Below are 17,769 nucleotides of genomic sequence, written 5' to 3' on the forward strand. Positions count from 1 at the left end.
CTGTGCATCCATGGTTGCAGGAGCGGACACGGTTGGAGATTCAGCTACAATACAGACATAACATTATTTTAATATTTTTATAATAATATTTTATTATATTTTAATTTTATTTCAATGAAAACAAATTTTAATGTTAAAATATTTAAAAATAGTTTTTTATTTATTCAAAACTAAAAAAAATTTCTAGGCGTCCTCGTGTCCCATTTTGAAAAGATTTTCGAACTTTCAAGTCAATCCGAATCCCGCGTCCTCGAGTTCCCGAATCATTGTGACAGATTCCAACCCGTTTCAGATTAGGACTCAACCGGGCTTGGACGGACATGGGCTCGATCAGCACCGGACTGCTCGCGACCACTATAAATAGGTCGGGCTGGTTTGAGGATTGAGATGAGAGCGCGAGGTAGAAGTGATGGAGGAGGGAGAGCTGGTAGTGGTGGCGATGGTGGAAGAGGAGGAGAGGAAGAAGAGCGCGTACGATCTGTTGGATGAGACGAGGACGTCGATGGAGGAGATCGTCGCCAAGATGCTCTTCATCAAGAAGGAAGGCCGCCCCAAATCCGAGCTCAGGGAGCTCGTCACTCAGATCTCCCTCCTCTTCATCAATCTTCGCCAGGTACCCCCAATCTAGTTTTTTTTCTTCCTCCCATTGTTTTTCTCTTTCTAGTTTTTTTTTCCTTTTCTTTCGTCTCTTTGATTGTTCTTGATTTCTAGGGTTTTGAGTTTGAGTAGAGCTTGAGCTTTATCGGTTGATACCTAGGTTTTTTTTTGTCTGATTGGTTATGGTTCATTTATTGCTGATTTATGAAAAAATTAGTTGGTGCGTAGTTTTGTTTGATGGAGTTGAAGGGGAAATGGGAATGGAAGGGATTGTGGAAGGAGGTTGAACGGGAAGGAGAAGGAGGGTTCTGGGAAGGCATGAGTTACTTGAAGAATGCGGAGAAGTTGGAAAAGATTTACGGTAAAATGTCGTAGCAGATATTGCGACAAGAAAAATGAATGTCACGCTCTTCTTTTGGTATTGGGCAATGAAATAATGCTCGCTAGCGGCCGTATACTTGTTGGTTCACGTTCCAATGGCGATTTTTTTCTTTTTTTTCTTTTTCTTTTCTTTTTTTTGGGGGGGGTGGGGTGGGGGTGGGGGGACTAGTGTGCTTCCTGCTGTTTTCGTTTGATTTTGTCGAGAGTAAGGAATGCTTTGCTCCATATACTGAATGTTTTTGCATGTTTTTGTAGTTTTGCTTCTCTTTTTAACTCAATTCATGTGAAGAGGAATGCATTGTCAAAATCCTGTGCCGTTGGGCTGCTTAGAATGTGTGCTGTGTTTTTGTTTGATCTTTTAGGCGAATCGCACAATCCTTCTGGAAGAGGACCACGTGAAATCAGAAACAGAAGGCGCAAAGGCACCCGTGGACTTTGCCACTTTGCAACTCCACAATTTCATGTATGAGAAAAATCATTACATGAAAGCCATCAAAGCTTGCAAAGATTTTAAGTCAAAGCATCCGGATATAACTTTGGTGTTTGAAGAGGAATTTTACAGATGTGCACCTGAGGAAATTAAGGGGAACCAACCAAATGACAATGCACATGACTTGATGCTAAGGAGGCTGGATTTTGAGCTTTTTCAGGTATTATCTCTGATACTTCCTTTTAAATTTAAAAATATCAGATGCTATCAATATCTTCAACATTGTCTTAGCTTCAAGTTGGTCAGCTGGTGTTTCTGCAATTGCGTTTGCTATATCTTACTCTTTATTTAGTGTTCCCAATTCATTCTATTGTTCTAGACTTGTGCATGTGCCTATTTCCTGCTGGTCCTTCGTGTAAGACTTTAATGCATAAAGTATAAACAATCCTGCTATTTGATAGTGAATGGACAATGTTGATAATGTTTCAAATTTTTATAAATGCTATTGGAAAACAAGCTACTGTTTTGAGAATTGAGGTGAATTCAATCCACAATGAACTACTCTATTGAGTTGATTGGTCTTTCCCTCATGCATAGGCTAGGGAAAGTTAGGCGCCGACTAGGCGCCTAGTCAGAAAAAAAGGTCCCTTGTTTTTGGGAACCTAGGAATCTGGCCGGTTCTTGGTTTCCCTATCGACTAGCCTGACTAGGCGCCTAGTCAGTGCTTTTGACTACATATACTGATACTAGGAATACCTGCAAAAGCACAACCAGAGGTACTCGAGTAGGGCTGCCCGGGCTTCGGGTACCGGGCCTAACTCGGGCCAGGCTCGGGCTCAAATTTAAGGAACCTGCCCAAATAAAATCGGGCATGACCTGACCAAACAACTTATCGGTCCGGTCTCGGTAGGGGTCCTGGCCCGACTTGAGCCTTTACTATCCCAGTAAAAAAACTCAAAAATCTTTAAAAGCATTACCCTTAAATAGAGTCCCCATTGAAATTTCAAAAAAAGGGGCAAGGCAGCTTCCCTGACCTGACTGACAGCTGTCATGATTGACATAACAACTGCAGAAGTCTGCGCGTCTCCTCTTCCCCCTCTTTGTTTTGTTAGTTTTTTTACCTCCATTGTTCCTCTCTTTCTCTTAACGGTAGAGCAGTGGAGGTTGTGGGCTCTCTCTCTCTTTGTATGGTACGCATTGGAGCTGTGCAAGGGGTGGGTTGACAGTGGGAAGGTGGGTAGTGGGGGTGGTGGCCGGTGGATCGACTGCAGGAAGGGGCAGTGGTGGTGAATAAAATGGCATTCAGAAGAACTCTCTCTCTCTCTCTCTCTTTCTGCACAGTACACAGTTAAGTTGTGCAAGGGGCGGGTCAATCATGGGAAGGTGGGTAGTGGGGGTGGTGGCTGGTGGATTGACTGCGGGAAGGGATGGTGGTGGTGAATAAAATGGCAGGTAGATCTCTCTCTCTCTCTCTAGCCTATCGGGTTCGTTGGGGCTTACTAGATTTTCAGGCTTATTGTCGGGTCACCGACATCATTGTGAAAACCCGACTGGATAAGCGTCGGGTCAAGCCCGACTCGATAATAATTGGGCTCTTGGTTGCTCCTCAAAGCATCCCGGCCCATAATCGGGCAAGCCCGATGTCTACTCCTATACACGAGGGAGAAACAACGACTGAGGAGGTGGGCAAGGAGAGAAGTTGCTGGATTTGTTGTTGTAGCTGGTAGCCTGGAGTGAACAGAAGGCTATACATCTGAAGCAGAAGAAGACACAAATACATATTCTTTCCCTTCCTTTCTCACATTCTTCTTTCTTAATGTTGGACAAGCCATTTTTATGTGATTAAACTCCTTTCTGTAATGGCACCTAACTCCACTCATGTCAAACTTAAGAGCACCACTCCTGGCCCCACCATGGCCATCAGCTTGCTTGGCAGTCACCATAACAATATCTCCAGCTGGGTATGTCTGAAGAGGCTACATTTTGGCTTCCTCTGCAATAATCTCAGAGGAGGCCTTAGTAACTAGAGGCAAAAATGTCCTGTGAGTAATGACACTCCTTACATTATTACATTCAGAATGAAGACCCATGAGAAATTGAATCAACCTAACAGTTTCTTTGGACTAATTTTCAACCTCTATACACACTTGCATTTGTCACATTTCTTGCCATTTTCAATCAAAGCAAGATAATCTCATAGTTGCTGCATTTTCGAATAAAAGTCCTGAACAGACTTATTTCCCTGCCTTAAAGAACACAAGTCTTGCATTAGTTGATATTGTCTTGCCCAGTGCTCTTGCACATAGACTTGCTTTAAGTAGGTCCATGTATCCTTGGATTCTTGAAACTTTGAAATGTTCATAGCTATTTTTTGCTGCACAAACCAAATAATCCAAGATTTTACTTTTGCATTGTTCATCTTCCTATAGACACTACAATTTCACGATGCCTAAATGCTAACATCTTTTGAAGATAAGTGTTTGCAGGTACCAAATTGGACACCCTCTCATTGGACGACAGAACAATCACCATTGTCCATTATTGGATGACAGAACAAAGAATAGCGTTTGCTAGGGGACAACACAGTTAGTCCACTGTCCGTCGTCCGCTATACCGAACGTGGATAAGCCCAAGCTTATCCCTATCTGATTCCAACTGCTTGGTATGTCTCGCAGGGCGCTCTTCTTTGGACGGGTTTTCGTACGAGAAAAACTTTTCTGGATGAGTGTGCTGAACTCTATAAATAAGGGCTCACCCCTATACCTTGAACATCTGAAAATTATCGGAACTCTATAAATAGGGGTTGACAAACATAGTCGTCTGCAGATCCTCGCATCTGCAGGCTGACAACGTTGTCTATTGATAGAGAGGGCCATCTGCAGATCCTGCCGTCCACTGAGAGACAGTGCCGTCCGCAAACCCTCCTGACTGCAGCCTTCTTTCACTTCTTTTTGGTCTGTTTAATTTGCTTTATCTCGTGTATAGGTTGCTCTGCATTGGTTGCATGCATCAACATTATAATTAGGTTTTTCTCACAATTTTAGAAATCCTTGTTGGAGATTTGCATGCTCACATAGAAAAATAGAAAAACATAACCTCCAGCAAGTGAGGGCTTTGTGTGAGACACTGTTTGATTCCATTGTCTGCTCCTCGTTTTTATGTTCTCTCTTGGGAAAAGAGCCCTTTTGTTTATTACAAATTTTGAAAATTTCTTGTCCTGTCGTTTGGATCCTCGGATCCTCTAGTTGTTAGTTGTGGTATATCGGTGGCGGTACTATTGGAGTTGGATTCTCCATACTAGTACCTTTTAGTTGCTAGTTGGGGTATACCTGTGTGGACCCGGAAGGGAGCGTTAAAACTTTAGAACCCGAAAAGACCTCACAGATCAATGGATAAAGCTTTTTAGGGTACCCAACTGTTTTGAAAATCTCTCGATTATTTGTTTCGACCTGTTTGAATTAATTGCTTTGGGGTATAATGTATACTCGATCTAAAGCCCGTAAATCCAAAATCCAGTCGATTTTAGAGGAATCACCTCTGGAGAATCCCACGTACGAGATGCCACCCCATATGATGCAAAATATCATATTCGATGATGATCTTGAAAAGCGGAACCATACAGACATTCTTGATGAGTCTCCAGGAATGTAGATCCTGAAGGGGCACATGATTATTATTGATGCATGAACGTAGATCCGATGAAAACCCACCTAGGCGACCAACTCTCTTGGAAAAGAGGTTGGGTGTTCAATACCTTCAATGCTAATAAGCTTTATAGGTTAGTCTTCTGTGGAGCCTTTTCTTTTATCTCAAGAGAAATCATCGGAAAAAAGAGAAGGAAAAGAGAAAAAAAAAAGACCTATACTCATCTCTGGATCTATGGCGTGATGGTAGGCTTCGGTCATACGATTGCCTTAGGGGCAAAGGTTGGAATGAAAAAATGTGAGCTAAGAAAAAGCCAATACTTACCTCTAGACCTATGGCAAGGTGGTAGGCTCCGGTCATATGGTATTTGAAGGCAAATGTTATATAGATAGTGGCATCCCTTCTTGGATCGGGAAGCCATGTACCCATGGTTGCCAAACCTCAGGTCAAATGGCAAAAGTGAGGAATAAGGCCCCTCCGAGTTAAAAATAAAGACTCCAAGGAACTTACCTAGGGGCAGAAAATATATCTGAACGCGTTCTCATCAAGTTTTAATCTTTCAGAGTTCAAGCTTTAGTGGAGACTACCAGACTTATCAAGAATGCCTTGAAACTTAATCTCATGTCTTTATAACTAGTCGCTTGAAACCAAGGCAAAATTAATAGAGAAAACTTTCAGTGAAGCCGAGTGTCGTTATTTTATAATAACATGAGAAGAGAAAAGTCTAGGAATCTCAAGTGCATGAATCAACTTGTTAGAAATATTCTAATTTTTTAAGAAAAGTCAAAAATCCTTGACTTATGATCAATTATTCATGGCTGCTTTAAGCTACCCACTCTACTATAAATGCATGAATCATATCATAAAAGTTTATAATGCATCAAAGAGTCTAGTCATAGGGATCTTGACTTTAAGAAGTACACAGAAAGATCCGTCCTCTCTTCGGTGCTACCTGACCAGAGTATGCCTAACATCCCTCACTGTGACAAGAAGTTTCATTTTCAAATTGATCATCCAAGGAAGGACACTTTCACCATGAGACCTTACTAGGGCAACTTTACCCTATCCTCGAACCCTCAAGCGGTGTAAGACTCTTGATGTTTACACCCACAAATTCTTAAAAGAAAAATCAATCAAAAGACATTTAAAATCAAAATGGGCCTAAAGGGCATGAAAGAGAGCAATATTTCTCTTGTGCTATCCCTGTCTGACACCCAACATTTTTTTTTCTCTAAACAAAGTGGTTTCTCAAACCAGCCCGACCTTGCTCGGCGAGACCACATACAGTCTCGAAAATCTGGTTCACTTCTTGACACTAGAACCAACATCGCTCAGCAAGATCACCAAATGCCCTTCGTAATTTAGTTGTCCTTAGACTAATTCGACCTCGCTCAGTGAGACTTATAATGGTCTCAATAATCCAACCCTTCCTTTTGGATGCTGGCACCGACCTCGTTTGGCGAGATCAATCGCGGTCTCGACAATCCAATTTTCTTTCGGACATTAGACCGACCTCGTTCGGAAGGGCCAAATTCGATCCCGACGACCTAGTGTTTCAAACCTTGAGTGCCCATGTCTTTGTCATAAACTGAATCACATCGATTAATGACAAAAATGAAAAATGCCATTTGTAGACACCAAAATTTTACGATGTGTAAACGCTAACATTTTTTGAACATAAGTGTTTACAGGTACCAAATTGGGCACCCTTTCATTCGACGACAGAACAAGCACTGCCGTCCATTATTGGACGACATAATGGGAATGTCGTCCGTTGTTGTACGACAGATCATGAAGTGCCGTCCGCTAGGGGACGACACAATCAATCCGCCGTCCGTTGTACCGAGCATGCGTATATAAGCTTGAACTTATCCTTATTTGATTCCAACCGCCTATTACGTCTCTTGGGGCGGAAAGACTCTTCTTTGGACAAGTTTTCGTACTCTATAAATAGGGTCTCACTCATATACCTTGAACATCTAGAAATTATCGAAAAATCTAGACATCTCATACCTACGTGCTAACCCTGCGATAACACGTCTAATCAACTCTGCCAACACGTTGTCCATAAACAATTGAAGAACACACATACCTGCACGATGGTACTAACAGACAAAAGAACGAGCTTGAACAATAGAACGGACCCCCCTGAATTTGGAAAATGTATTTTTTCTTGATCCTTAATATATTTATTTCAATTTTATTTAATATTTGAATTAATTTCTTATACACGTTTATATCCTTTGATTTGGATATTGGAATCTGCAGTTGCACGATTCGACTTATGGAGATTAAGGAAACTTGCCCCCATCTTTACCTTCCCGTCAGGCAAAGGACAGTCAGTGTTAGTAATGGCACCTCCTACGATTTCAACGAATCCGGGTAAGTCCCATCTTCCCAATGTTCAAATTTATTCATCAACACTTCCACTCCTTCGTCAATGTATCATGATTAGAATCACCCTCCTTAGGCCTTTATCTTGTACCATCAATGTACCCTTCCAAGACCTTTCCATCAATAACTGCTGTCATAAAATCAGACCAAAATCCATAGTTGGTCTCATCTAGCTTTACTAGAGTGAGTTGAATCACATTTCCCTTCTCCATACTACCACAACCCTCAAACTACAATGACAAAAAGGCTGCACAAAACAACTATACCAACAAAAGAAGGCACACCAAATATGGAGAGATCACTAACAGTCCAATCAATAATACACAAGTATGATATGAAATGAATCTTCAACAAAAAACAGACCAGCCAATAACACTAACCTCAATGTTGTGAAAAACATCATTATCGAATCACCAAATATGCTTGAAAACAACCCAAGGGCAGCACAAACAGTAATCAGATTCAAACTGAGGCAGAAACCCACAAAATCAGTCTACCTGATAACCTATATAGACTGAAAACTGTCTACCGCCTCTACTAGATACCCAAAAACTTCACCAAATCTTCACCAGACTGCTAAAACTCAAATCCTGCCTGCTTCCAAAACATTCTTCACATAAAAATGACTCATCTACATCAAATGTTGGCAAATAACAACCATTTGTAAGATCAGAATATGCTAAATATGCAAATCTGATCACTGCCGATGTCAATATACAGAAATTCTTCAAAAATCCACCAAAAATCTGATGTCTTCTATGGACCCAAATCTTGATTGGAAATGCTTCTAAAATCAAGATTGAGTGAAACCCTACCTCAGATGATGAAAAACTGGTTGACCTACACCCACTTCTGATGTCAGCACAACCTCTACCAATGATGAACAGTCGATGATGGCTATGCTCCTTCTCCCAAATCAAGCTCTCAGTCTCCTCACGAGCAATAACATGGCTCTAATACCATGTTTGTTGTAGTAGAAAAAAAGAGAGGCAATGGAGAAGAACACAAATCTATAAGGTTTCATTAGCTTCAAAAGAATGAGAAGTTGTAACATAAAGGGGGTCGATCACTTTAGTTACACAACAGGACAAAACTAGTTGACTATAGCCTCTAATGATATGTTAGATAAATGCCCCTCAACAATAACATATGTGCACTGATATGAGGGTAACACAAATACATGTAATATGACATTCTTTAACATATTCCCACTTGCCCCGGCAGCTGTCGAAAGCCGTGCCTAGGCTGCCTATGTAGGCTAGGCTCAGGGCCCATGCCTGATGCAACTTTTCTTGAAGGTATTTTAAAAGAGATTTTTCATTAAAAATTGTCTTTGTAAACCGTGCATCAAATCTTAGATTACCGGTTCACACTAGTGGTGAAGTCCGAGTCGAACACAAGGAACATGATTAAAACTTTCGTATTCCACACAGTAACAAACTTTATTGCTTTAATTTAAATGTAAAGAAACGTGCTACCTTGTTACAAAAGTTTGAGCAAAAATAACAATTATTACAACCCCAAATAAATTAGAATGGCCAGCGGCCCTTAAAAAAAGAAAAAAAAAGAAAACAAAAATCTGCAGGGCTTCTTTTGCTCCCGTTGTAGCTTCGAAAAAAAAAGAAAACAAAAATCTGCAGGGCTTCTTTTACTCGCGTTGTAGCTTCCCTCGTTCACATTGGTACGACCCTCGATATCACACTTTTATCAACGAGCGTGAACCCATCTGCAAAGCATAAAAACACAAAACACATGAACCAACTAGATTTTCTAATCTAGCTAATGTTAGTGCATGAATTAAAAATTAAATCTAAGAGTCAAAAAAAATATCTATGTATATCTAATTCTGAAGACACGAGAAATCTAGACTAAACAGTTCAATAACTCCCTAATCTAATATCAAACTGACACAAAAAAATGAAGCAGTTAAGGCTCTCGAATTCAGTTCAGCCGTGCCCACCTTTTAAATCAGATCAACTAACAAAAAAATGTAACCGAGCTAGTAGATGGTTCAGCCGAGTAGATTGCTGGCTGTTCTAGTTAAAATCATGCAACTAGTCACTGATTCGGCTGGCTGGGCTCGCAGACATAAAGGAAACACAGATCGGGATCTGGGCACACCGATGGCAATCTGGGCTGGCAGCTAGCCAACTAACGGCTGATCAGGTCTGTTGACAGCCCTGCTAACCGATCTGGTTGCTGATCAGATCAACCTGATCTGATCAACAGGTATGGCTTGGTTAGCAGCCCATCAGATCGGTCTGATTCGACTGCAGAACTGACAGGTTTGCTGGTCGAGTTAGATCAAGTATTTGGTTGGCTGTCAGCAAGTTAGATCAGGGCTGAATGGGCTGCTGAATCGATGACCGATCCGAATTGGTCAGATCTGGGAAAAATAGTAGCCTGATCCTTTTTTTTTATGTTTTCAATTTAATCAAAATGAAAAGAACTAACCTAGACTGGGCAAATGAATTAATCAGACACTTTTATTATGCATCAAACTAACAAAAATAATTAATGCATGCAGCAAAAAAATAGAACTATCTATATGCAATAGTATGTAAAGAGAAAAGGGAGAAGAGATGTACCCGGGGTTGCCTTTGATGGCGCTGCCCTCCGACGAGAGAGGAAGAAGAGGCCGGCGAGGACAAGGGGAAGAAAGGAAGAGAGAGAGAGAGAGAGAGAGAGAGAGAGAGAGAGAGAGAGATGACGCCCCCCCAAGAAATAAAAATCTCAAATAAATACTGAAAAATATGAGATTAACATGTAAAAGGAACATTAATGCAACAACTTGATCTAATTAAGTACTTAAGAAACCAAAATTCAATCACAGCATGAGATCTTCTTATTTATGTTGTTTTTCATACATTAGAAGCCAAAATTCTCTTCAATTAAATTGTTCTCTTGCCGCATTTGCAGGAAAAAAAATAGGGCTAAAAAAATATCCAGAGAATAGCTATATGTATTAGAGAAAGCATGGGCCCCTTCTGTGTTCAATCCAATTTCAGCAAGTAATGAAGTTAACTGACGCAAAACCGAAGCATAAGTGTTATCAAAATCCAGATAAAATCTCTCTCTCTGGGTCTCGGCTACTTGCCATTCTTCTACAGAGGAAGAACCGAAAAATCATTTCCTTCTCCCAAAAACCCTTCTTCAGATTTCAAGGTACGTCGGTTCGTCTAGATGATGAGTTGCGGAGCCTGATTCAGAGTTTTTGCCCTTGCAGTACGGCGGTCCGAGGGCTCCCCCCAGTGCGGGTCCCGAAAGAATTTTTTTTTGGGCTTATGTTTTCGACCCGGTTTCTTATGGATCAGACATCTGATGATCAGCCCATCTCCATCCTCTTGATTAATTGGGGGTGCCACCATGACCTGCGGTGGATTCTAAATCTGGGGCCGCTCGCTCGGGTTTTTCGTTGTCGACAACCATTATTGACCGATCCATTTGCATAATCTCAGCAGCATAAACAGCCACCAACGGCAAAAATTAGCGAAAACCTATCAAAATCGTATACATCAACACAACATAATGTTGTAACATATGAAAGGGCAAGACTTGAAAATGCTCTCTCAGAAACAAGATACCAGAATACAGTAATTTTTTGAGGAAAAGAATACAGTACAGAACCATGGTGGCATCTGCATATGCTTGTGTTCTGCTAATTTGAATTACCACCTGCCCATGCAACCAGGATAAATATACTATCAATACTGAGGAACCAAGCTATCCATCACACGGGTGATATTGTTCCTCTCATGTCTGTGCGGGTGACATGTGACACAATACACAGTTGAAGCTTTCATATGCATAATGTATGTGCATATAAGGCTTCATTAACATCAAAACCTATTATTATTTTCCCTTGAGCCATGCATGGAAGGGAAATTAAGAACTGAACAAGTTCAAGAGTTTTTTTTTAAGAATAAATTCCATTGCTTCAGCAGTATAAATCACAGAGAACGTATGAATGGGTGTGATGAGATATCAGGACCCCTTTAAACAGAAAACAACAAATACAAAATTAAAAACAGTGAAACGAGCAACCATGTAGGGTCGTGATTTGTGAGGTCAGATCTGCCTAGTCGATCCACACAAAAATGGCCCTGTTACCTCCAATCCATTCAGTTGAGCATCGAGGCCATTCTTTGTTTGTAACTTCCCACCTTAATAGATCCTGTAATGCAACAGGGTCTGTGTATATTCCTCTAAAAATCCGCTGGTTGCGCTCAGTTCAGATTGCCTTCCAAGCAGATAACACCCCACACTCGCCAGATAAATTTCCATCTCTTACCTTTCCAGTTCATGTGTGCTGAAACCAATACAACTCTTGGGAAGTTGATGTTACCCTAGTTGATTTGAAAGCCCCCCAAACCTCGTTGAGTAGATTTCTTATAAAAACACATTGACAAGGTGAGGCGTACGCCTCACCTTGAGGTGCGCCTCGCCCTGAGGCGTACGCCTCAAGGCGTATGAGGCGTGCGCCTCAGGGCTTTTGCGCCTTATGCTTGCTTCTCAAGGCACAAAGCCCCTCGCCTTGAGGTGAGGCATGCTTTTTGCGCCTTAAGGCGCATTTTTAATAACATTGATATAGAATGTGTATATTATGCATAAAATTATGCATGATCACCTAGGCTTATGAGTCTCGATGATAGGGCCTTGTTTTCCTGCGTAGGTTGTCCCACCTAGGTCTCGGTGACACAGTTGTCCTTTTTTTTTCTTTTTCTCCTTCTTCCTTTCTTTTTTCTTCTTCTTTCTTTCATTTTTTCCTTCGTTTTTCCCTTTTTTTATTTCTTATTTTTCTTCTTCTTCCTTCTCCTTTCACCCCTACATCCTCCTCTTATTCTTCTTTTTCTTTTTATTTCTTTTCCCTTTTTTCCTTCTGTTCTTTACATGTATGCCTGTTTTTTCATATATATATATATATATATATATATATATATATAAAGAGAGAGAGAGAGAGTAAGTGGTAGCTGCCTACCACTTTTCTGGCCTGCTGTGAGCCTACCAAATTTTTGAAGGGGTTTTCCATGTTTTCCTTAAATCCGACCGTGCAGATTGTTCTACTTGCTTGATTGTGTAGGAATCGATTCTTGGATCATCCAATTCTGACATACAGGTGGGTATTTGTAAGGTATAAAAAATGACGGTCTAAGTTTTTTTCTAAATATTCAAGACTTAAAAAAAATCATGTTTTTTTAATAAAAAAATCATGTTTTTTTTAATAAAAAAATCATGATCCAAGTGTTGTTTCCTAGTAAATCGACCACGATGAACACATCTGTAGGGTGAGATTTGCAAAAAACAGCTTGAAAACACCCATTTACTTCCAGTAGGTAACTATCACTTTTCATATATATGTGTGTGTGTGTGTGTGTGTGTGTGTGTGTTTCATGTTCAATGTTATGCAATTTTACGATATGTTACATTGAATTATATGCTCATACTTCATTCATAGTTAGAAGCATATGTTACTAAATTTAACTATTTTTTGTAATATTTTTGCTTTTCTTCATGTTTTATGTTTTTGGTCCTACCTAGGCCAACAAGTCCTGCCTATTCCTTTTAGGGGTCTTCTGCTTATGACTCAACTAGCAACTACGGACATAAGTTTATTTTGTAGTTTCTTTAGCAAAATTGTGAATCTAAATCACTAGCACTATTGTTACTTTAATGCTTTAGCTCGATCACTAACCTGCTTCACCTGAGCTTTGGAGACTGTCTTCTGTTAATAATATGGGTTATGAAAGTAACATCTGATATGTTTTCTCAGTTCCACTGGAGTATATTCTGACGAAAAACACATAATAGCTGTAAAACTGAATTTTCTGTTTTTGTTGTCTGGGCTGTGTATTAGCGAAAGGAACTCTGCAAACAGCGTGAGGAACTTGAACGTCGCAAGAAGAGTCTTCAAGAGGTCATCGCAACTCGCAAGAAGTTCCTTACAAGTCTTCCTTCACATTTGAAATCTCTCAAGAAAGCATCCTTGCCAGTGCAACAGCAGCTAGGCATTTCTCACACCAAGAAACTAAAACAGCACCATTCGGCTGAGTTGCTCCCACCTCCTTTGTATGTGGTTTATTCACAGTTCTTGGCACAAAAGGAGGCCTTTGGAGACAACATTGACTTGGATATTGTAGGAAGCCTGAAGGATGCTCAAGTTATTGCACGTCAACAGGCGAATAAAGATACTGGTATATGTTTTGTATACACAGAATTTCAACTAGGTATGCTAGTGTTCTGATTTTCTCTTTGTGTCTCAGCTAGTGGTGGAAATACAGAGGATATCAGGTTGGAGGATGATGTAGGTGAAGAGGATGATGATGGCCAGAGAAGGAGAAAGAGACCCAAAAAAGTCCATCCCAAGGACAATCTAGACAGTACTGGAATTCATCTATGTCATCCTCTTCATGTTATTCTTCATATTTTTGATGATGAGGTTTCAGATGCCAAACCTGGAAAGCTTGTGACATTGAGGTTTGAATACTTGCGAAAGCTGAATGTTGTTTTTGTTGGAATTGAGGGGTCACAAGAAGGACGTGAGGATAACATATTATGCAATCTATTTCCAGATGATACTGGTATCGAGCTTCCACATCAGGTACTTGATTTTGTGCATGTCTTCCTATCAAGGGGAAAAAGTGCATAGTTTACTTTGTCAATTACTTGCTTGTAATTCTTGAATTTGTTTTGCAGGCTGCCAAGCTTGTTGCTGATGAATCCATCATACTAAATCAAAAGAAAGCATCACGCCCATTTAAGTGGGCACAGCACCTAGCTGGAATAGATTTTCTGCCTGAGGTGTCACCTCTGCTTATTGATTCTATAACTTCAAGTGATGATCATTCAAAAAATGCAACCATTCTGTCCGGTCTTTCCCAGTATCGCCAGCAGCATCGAGTGCAAACTATTTTAGAGAGGATCCGCTCTCGCATGAATGCTCAATTGGCTCTTGCGTGAGTCACTGCTTTGTGATTTCTGAGATTGTTGCTAGAAGTTAAGGTCTTTAGGGTGTGTTGAGCCATGTACTTTTTATATGAAGATATGCTTGCTTGATCTCATGGGATGATTCTTAACATGTTCATGTACATCTTACCATTTGCTGTTCTTGATTGGTCAAAGACACAAGCCTTTTTTTTGTTTGTTTTTTTGGATCTCTCTTGTTGCATGATCATTTCAAGTCCTCCATGATGTTTCTGTTTTCAACATTAAGGTGCTTCATCCTTCCTCTCCTTTGCTGGGGCAACCATTTTACATTTGTTTGGCATCCATGCTTATCTGTCAAACTTTTAATGCTGGTAGCTTAAGTTGAAAGTTTGGATGGCATACAGGGAGCATCTTGACTCATTGCAGAAACTTGGATGGCCAGAATTGAAATACAGAAACATCCCATGGGCTTTGCATAATCCTGTATGCCATTTGGAAAGTTGGTCACCTGTAGGAACCATTATTGATCAGGTTTCTTCTATTTCTGCTGATGGTGAAGTTGAAGCTTCAAAACACTTGGATCTTGGTGTAGATGCAGGCCCAGGACTTCTGAAGGATGAAGTTGAGAATGCTAGGGAAGATGGGGAGCTTCCATCTGTTACACAGTCTTCAACTGTTCCGGATGATAACAAGCCTCCACCCTCTAAGAGTTCTAATGATGATCATTCTAGGAACCTGAGCTTAATCTCAAAAAGCATTACCCCAAACAGAACTGCAAATGCTCATATTTCCTGGAAAATAAGAGAATTGGATGGTCATTCAGAACTTGCATTTGAAAGTGGGAGTGAGGATGATGAACCTGCATACATTGAACCTAAAATGGAAATGGCCGCAACCAGCTCTAAGGCTATCAAGGAATTATGGAAGGACTATGCTGTGAGAGAGTTCCGTCTGGTCTTGACTAGGGGTGTAGCCAATGATGAAAAGAGCATAAATTTGGAAGCTAAGGTACCTATACTTTTCCAGTTTCTGTTTTTTCCTATTGGTTCTCTGTGATTGTGGTGATCTCAACTTATTCATTTTCCAGGTCAAGATCAGTATGGAGTATCCTCTCAGGCCCCCACTTTTCTCTTTGAATCTGTTTGATGCTAAACCTGGATGTGATCCTGGTGCATCACAAGCTCATCCCTTGTCAAGTGAAAACTTAGCCTTTGAACGGTTTAATGAACTTAAAGCTCTTGAGGCTGAGGTGAGCAACAGTGAAAATCTGTCGTGCCAATTTTTTTTTGGTTTTTCTGTTATTTTGTGATTTACTTCTGCTAGAGGGATTAGCCTTTGGTTTTCATCTAGTAATCCTGATCACACAGGTCAATCTGCACATTCTAAAGATGCTGCCTGGGGATCACCAAAATCACATTCTGGCACACCAAGTAAATTGCCTTGCAATGCTTTTTGATTTTTTGATGGATCAGTCACCATTGCCGGTCTGGAAGGGTACTTGTGTAGTAGATGTTGGATTATGCAAACCTGTTGATGGTGTGATCCTATCGAGGTACTTCAGAGGAAGAGACCGTAGAAGGATGGTTTCCTGGAAAGACAGAGGATGTGTTGCTGGCTATCCTTGCTAGTTCTCAGACTTGACACATGCTCCTGTTATTTTCTGATCCTGCTAGCTGGTTGATGAGCTTCACATGCTGAAGTATTTGTCCTAATTTTCTTGAGCTGTATTATCCTGATTGTGTGCTCCCATAGTTCTGTATCCTGGTATTTCACAAGGCTTGGGAGAGTTGTGGTATCTTCTGTTTGTGAATTTGATGTGGTCTGCTCTTGGTGCTTCTGTGGGTCAGTCATTCTCGCTCATTAGTTTCCTAGATGTTTTATGTGCATTGCGAGAGGGACATTCACCAGCCTTAGGCTGTAAGCTTCTGAATATATTAGCTAATCTGATTTGTTGCGGTAGCCATGGATTATAACCCTACTAAATGTGAACGAACAGACTTGAACAAGCAGAACACTGGAGTAGAATAGGCGCCTTGGTATTGTTTCTGGTGGTTTCAGTGAAGCATTTTCTGACAGAGTGGGGTCAAATTTTAAATGGGAAAATTGAGGTTGAGAAAAACAATCCCTGCAGTGGGTCCCGCCGAGTTCTTTGTTGGGCTTTTCATTTCTGCCATGTTAAATCCAAGTATTTCGGTTCCTTTTGTTGAACTGTTAGCGTGATATGATGCAACTTGACATTGGGGTGTTAACAAAGGTCTCCTTTTTCACTACTATTTTTTTCATGCCCAGTTTTACAATTATTACATCTGAGGTTTTGGTGTTACTATGGACTTGCTGTAATGACCTAGGTAAGTTATTGTAATTTTAAGTGGAGCAAATTTGTTTGAAAGAAAATTTTAAGTAGATTAAATTACAAAATGCAGCCTGACAGGAGTTATATTTTCTTTTCTTTCCTTTTTTTTTTTGCATGATTGCAACAAAGGCCAACCTGGTTCTTTAATTGTCAACTGACCATGGTTTACTAAAGAAAGATTATAAGGTTCACTTCATTTGCAGAAGATGGGGTAGGTTATGTCACAGGAACATGCCATTTTGGGCGCGTCTCTGGTGGCACTAATGGACATGGCCTGGTTGGGTTGGGCGTGCAAAATTAGATTAATTTCAACCTGATTCAGCCCAACCCAAGTCATTGTCAGGGTTTAACCTCAACCTTTCTCGACCCAATCCATTGCAGGGTTGATCCATCGCCGCCTATGCAAGTTGGTTAACATCCACAACCCACTTGGCATGTGCGCATGTGTGATGAGTGTGTTTTTTTGTTAAAAGGTAAAGCCAATTTTATTTAAAATATGATAAGATAGAAAGCGTAGGGTGATGAGGAATCAACCCAATTGTTACAAGGGCAGGACAACCGGTGAAGATGGGGCTGATCCAACCCAAATCTGTCCTCGGCCACTTGAGATCAATCATGTGCTAAACATTAGTAAGAATGGTGGTCATTACTGACGGGGCAGCCCTTGCCCGGGTTTCGAAGATCTGGGCTTTTTGTTCCATATGAAAAATCACTTGCTGGTCAGCCAGCAAAGTGGGGTTGATGAGAAGGTCCCTTGCGAAGGATTCTTAGAGGGACGAGATGCACAGGCAGCTCCAAGAGGGTGAAAACAAGTGCTGGAAAAAGGGGCATAACCAAAACAAGTGGGGATGATGCGTCAAAACCCCCTCCATGATCAGCAGCCACGCGAAAAACTTGGTGCACGGAGATGCACCATGAGCCCACACAGAGTGTGTTAAAAGTGACTTTTGTTTAATAATTAGGTAATAGGTATTAACTTATTGAAAAGGCTTTAAAAACATAGTTAGCCGGAAGTGAAATGAATACGAGAAGCGATGCAGGAAGC

General features: G+C 40.7%; 1 protein-coding gene across 2 annotated transcripts; it reads left to right on the forward strand.

Moving 5' to 3' along the window:
- Positions 1 to 358: 358 nt before the first annotated feature.
- Positions 359 to 16,643, forward strand: LOC149812435 (THO complex subunit 5A-like). Of its 2 annotated transcripts, XM_089993783.1 has the most exons (9): positions 402 to 613; positions 1,341 to 1,441; positions 1,541 to 1,628; positions 13,302 to 13,638; positions 13,708 to 14,045; positions 14,141 to 14,400; positions 14,776 to 15,379; positions 15,459 to 15,620; positions 15,739 to 16,643. In XM_089993783.1, the coding sequence occupies exons 1-9, from the start codon at positions 410 to 412 to the stop codon at positions 15,997 to 15,999; spliced, it is 2,355 nt and encodes a 784-aa protein (XP_089849909.1). In that variant the 5' UTR covers positions 402 to 409; the 3' UTR covers positions 16,000 to 16,643. The 2 variants fall into 2 exon arrangements, with proteins under 2 accessions (XP_089849908.1, XP_089849909.1); XM_089993782.1 differs by having other exon boundaries at positions 359 to 613; positions 1,341 to 1,628.
- The last annotated feature ends 1,126 nt before the right edge of the window (positions 16,644 to 17,769 follow it).

This window comes from Nuphar pumila, chromosome 17 (genome assembly GCF_984573655.1).
Source record: "Nuphar pumila chromosome 17, dmNupPumi1.hap1.1, whole genome shotgun sequence".
Lineage (NCBI taxonomy): Eukaryota > Viridiplantae > Streptophyta > Magnoliopsida > Nymphaeales > Nymphaeaceae > Nuphar > Nuphar pumila.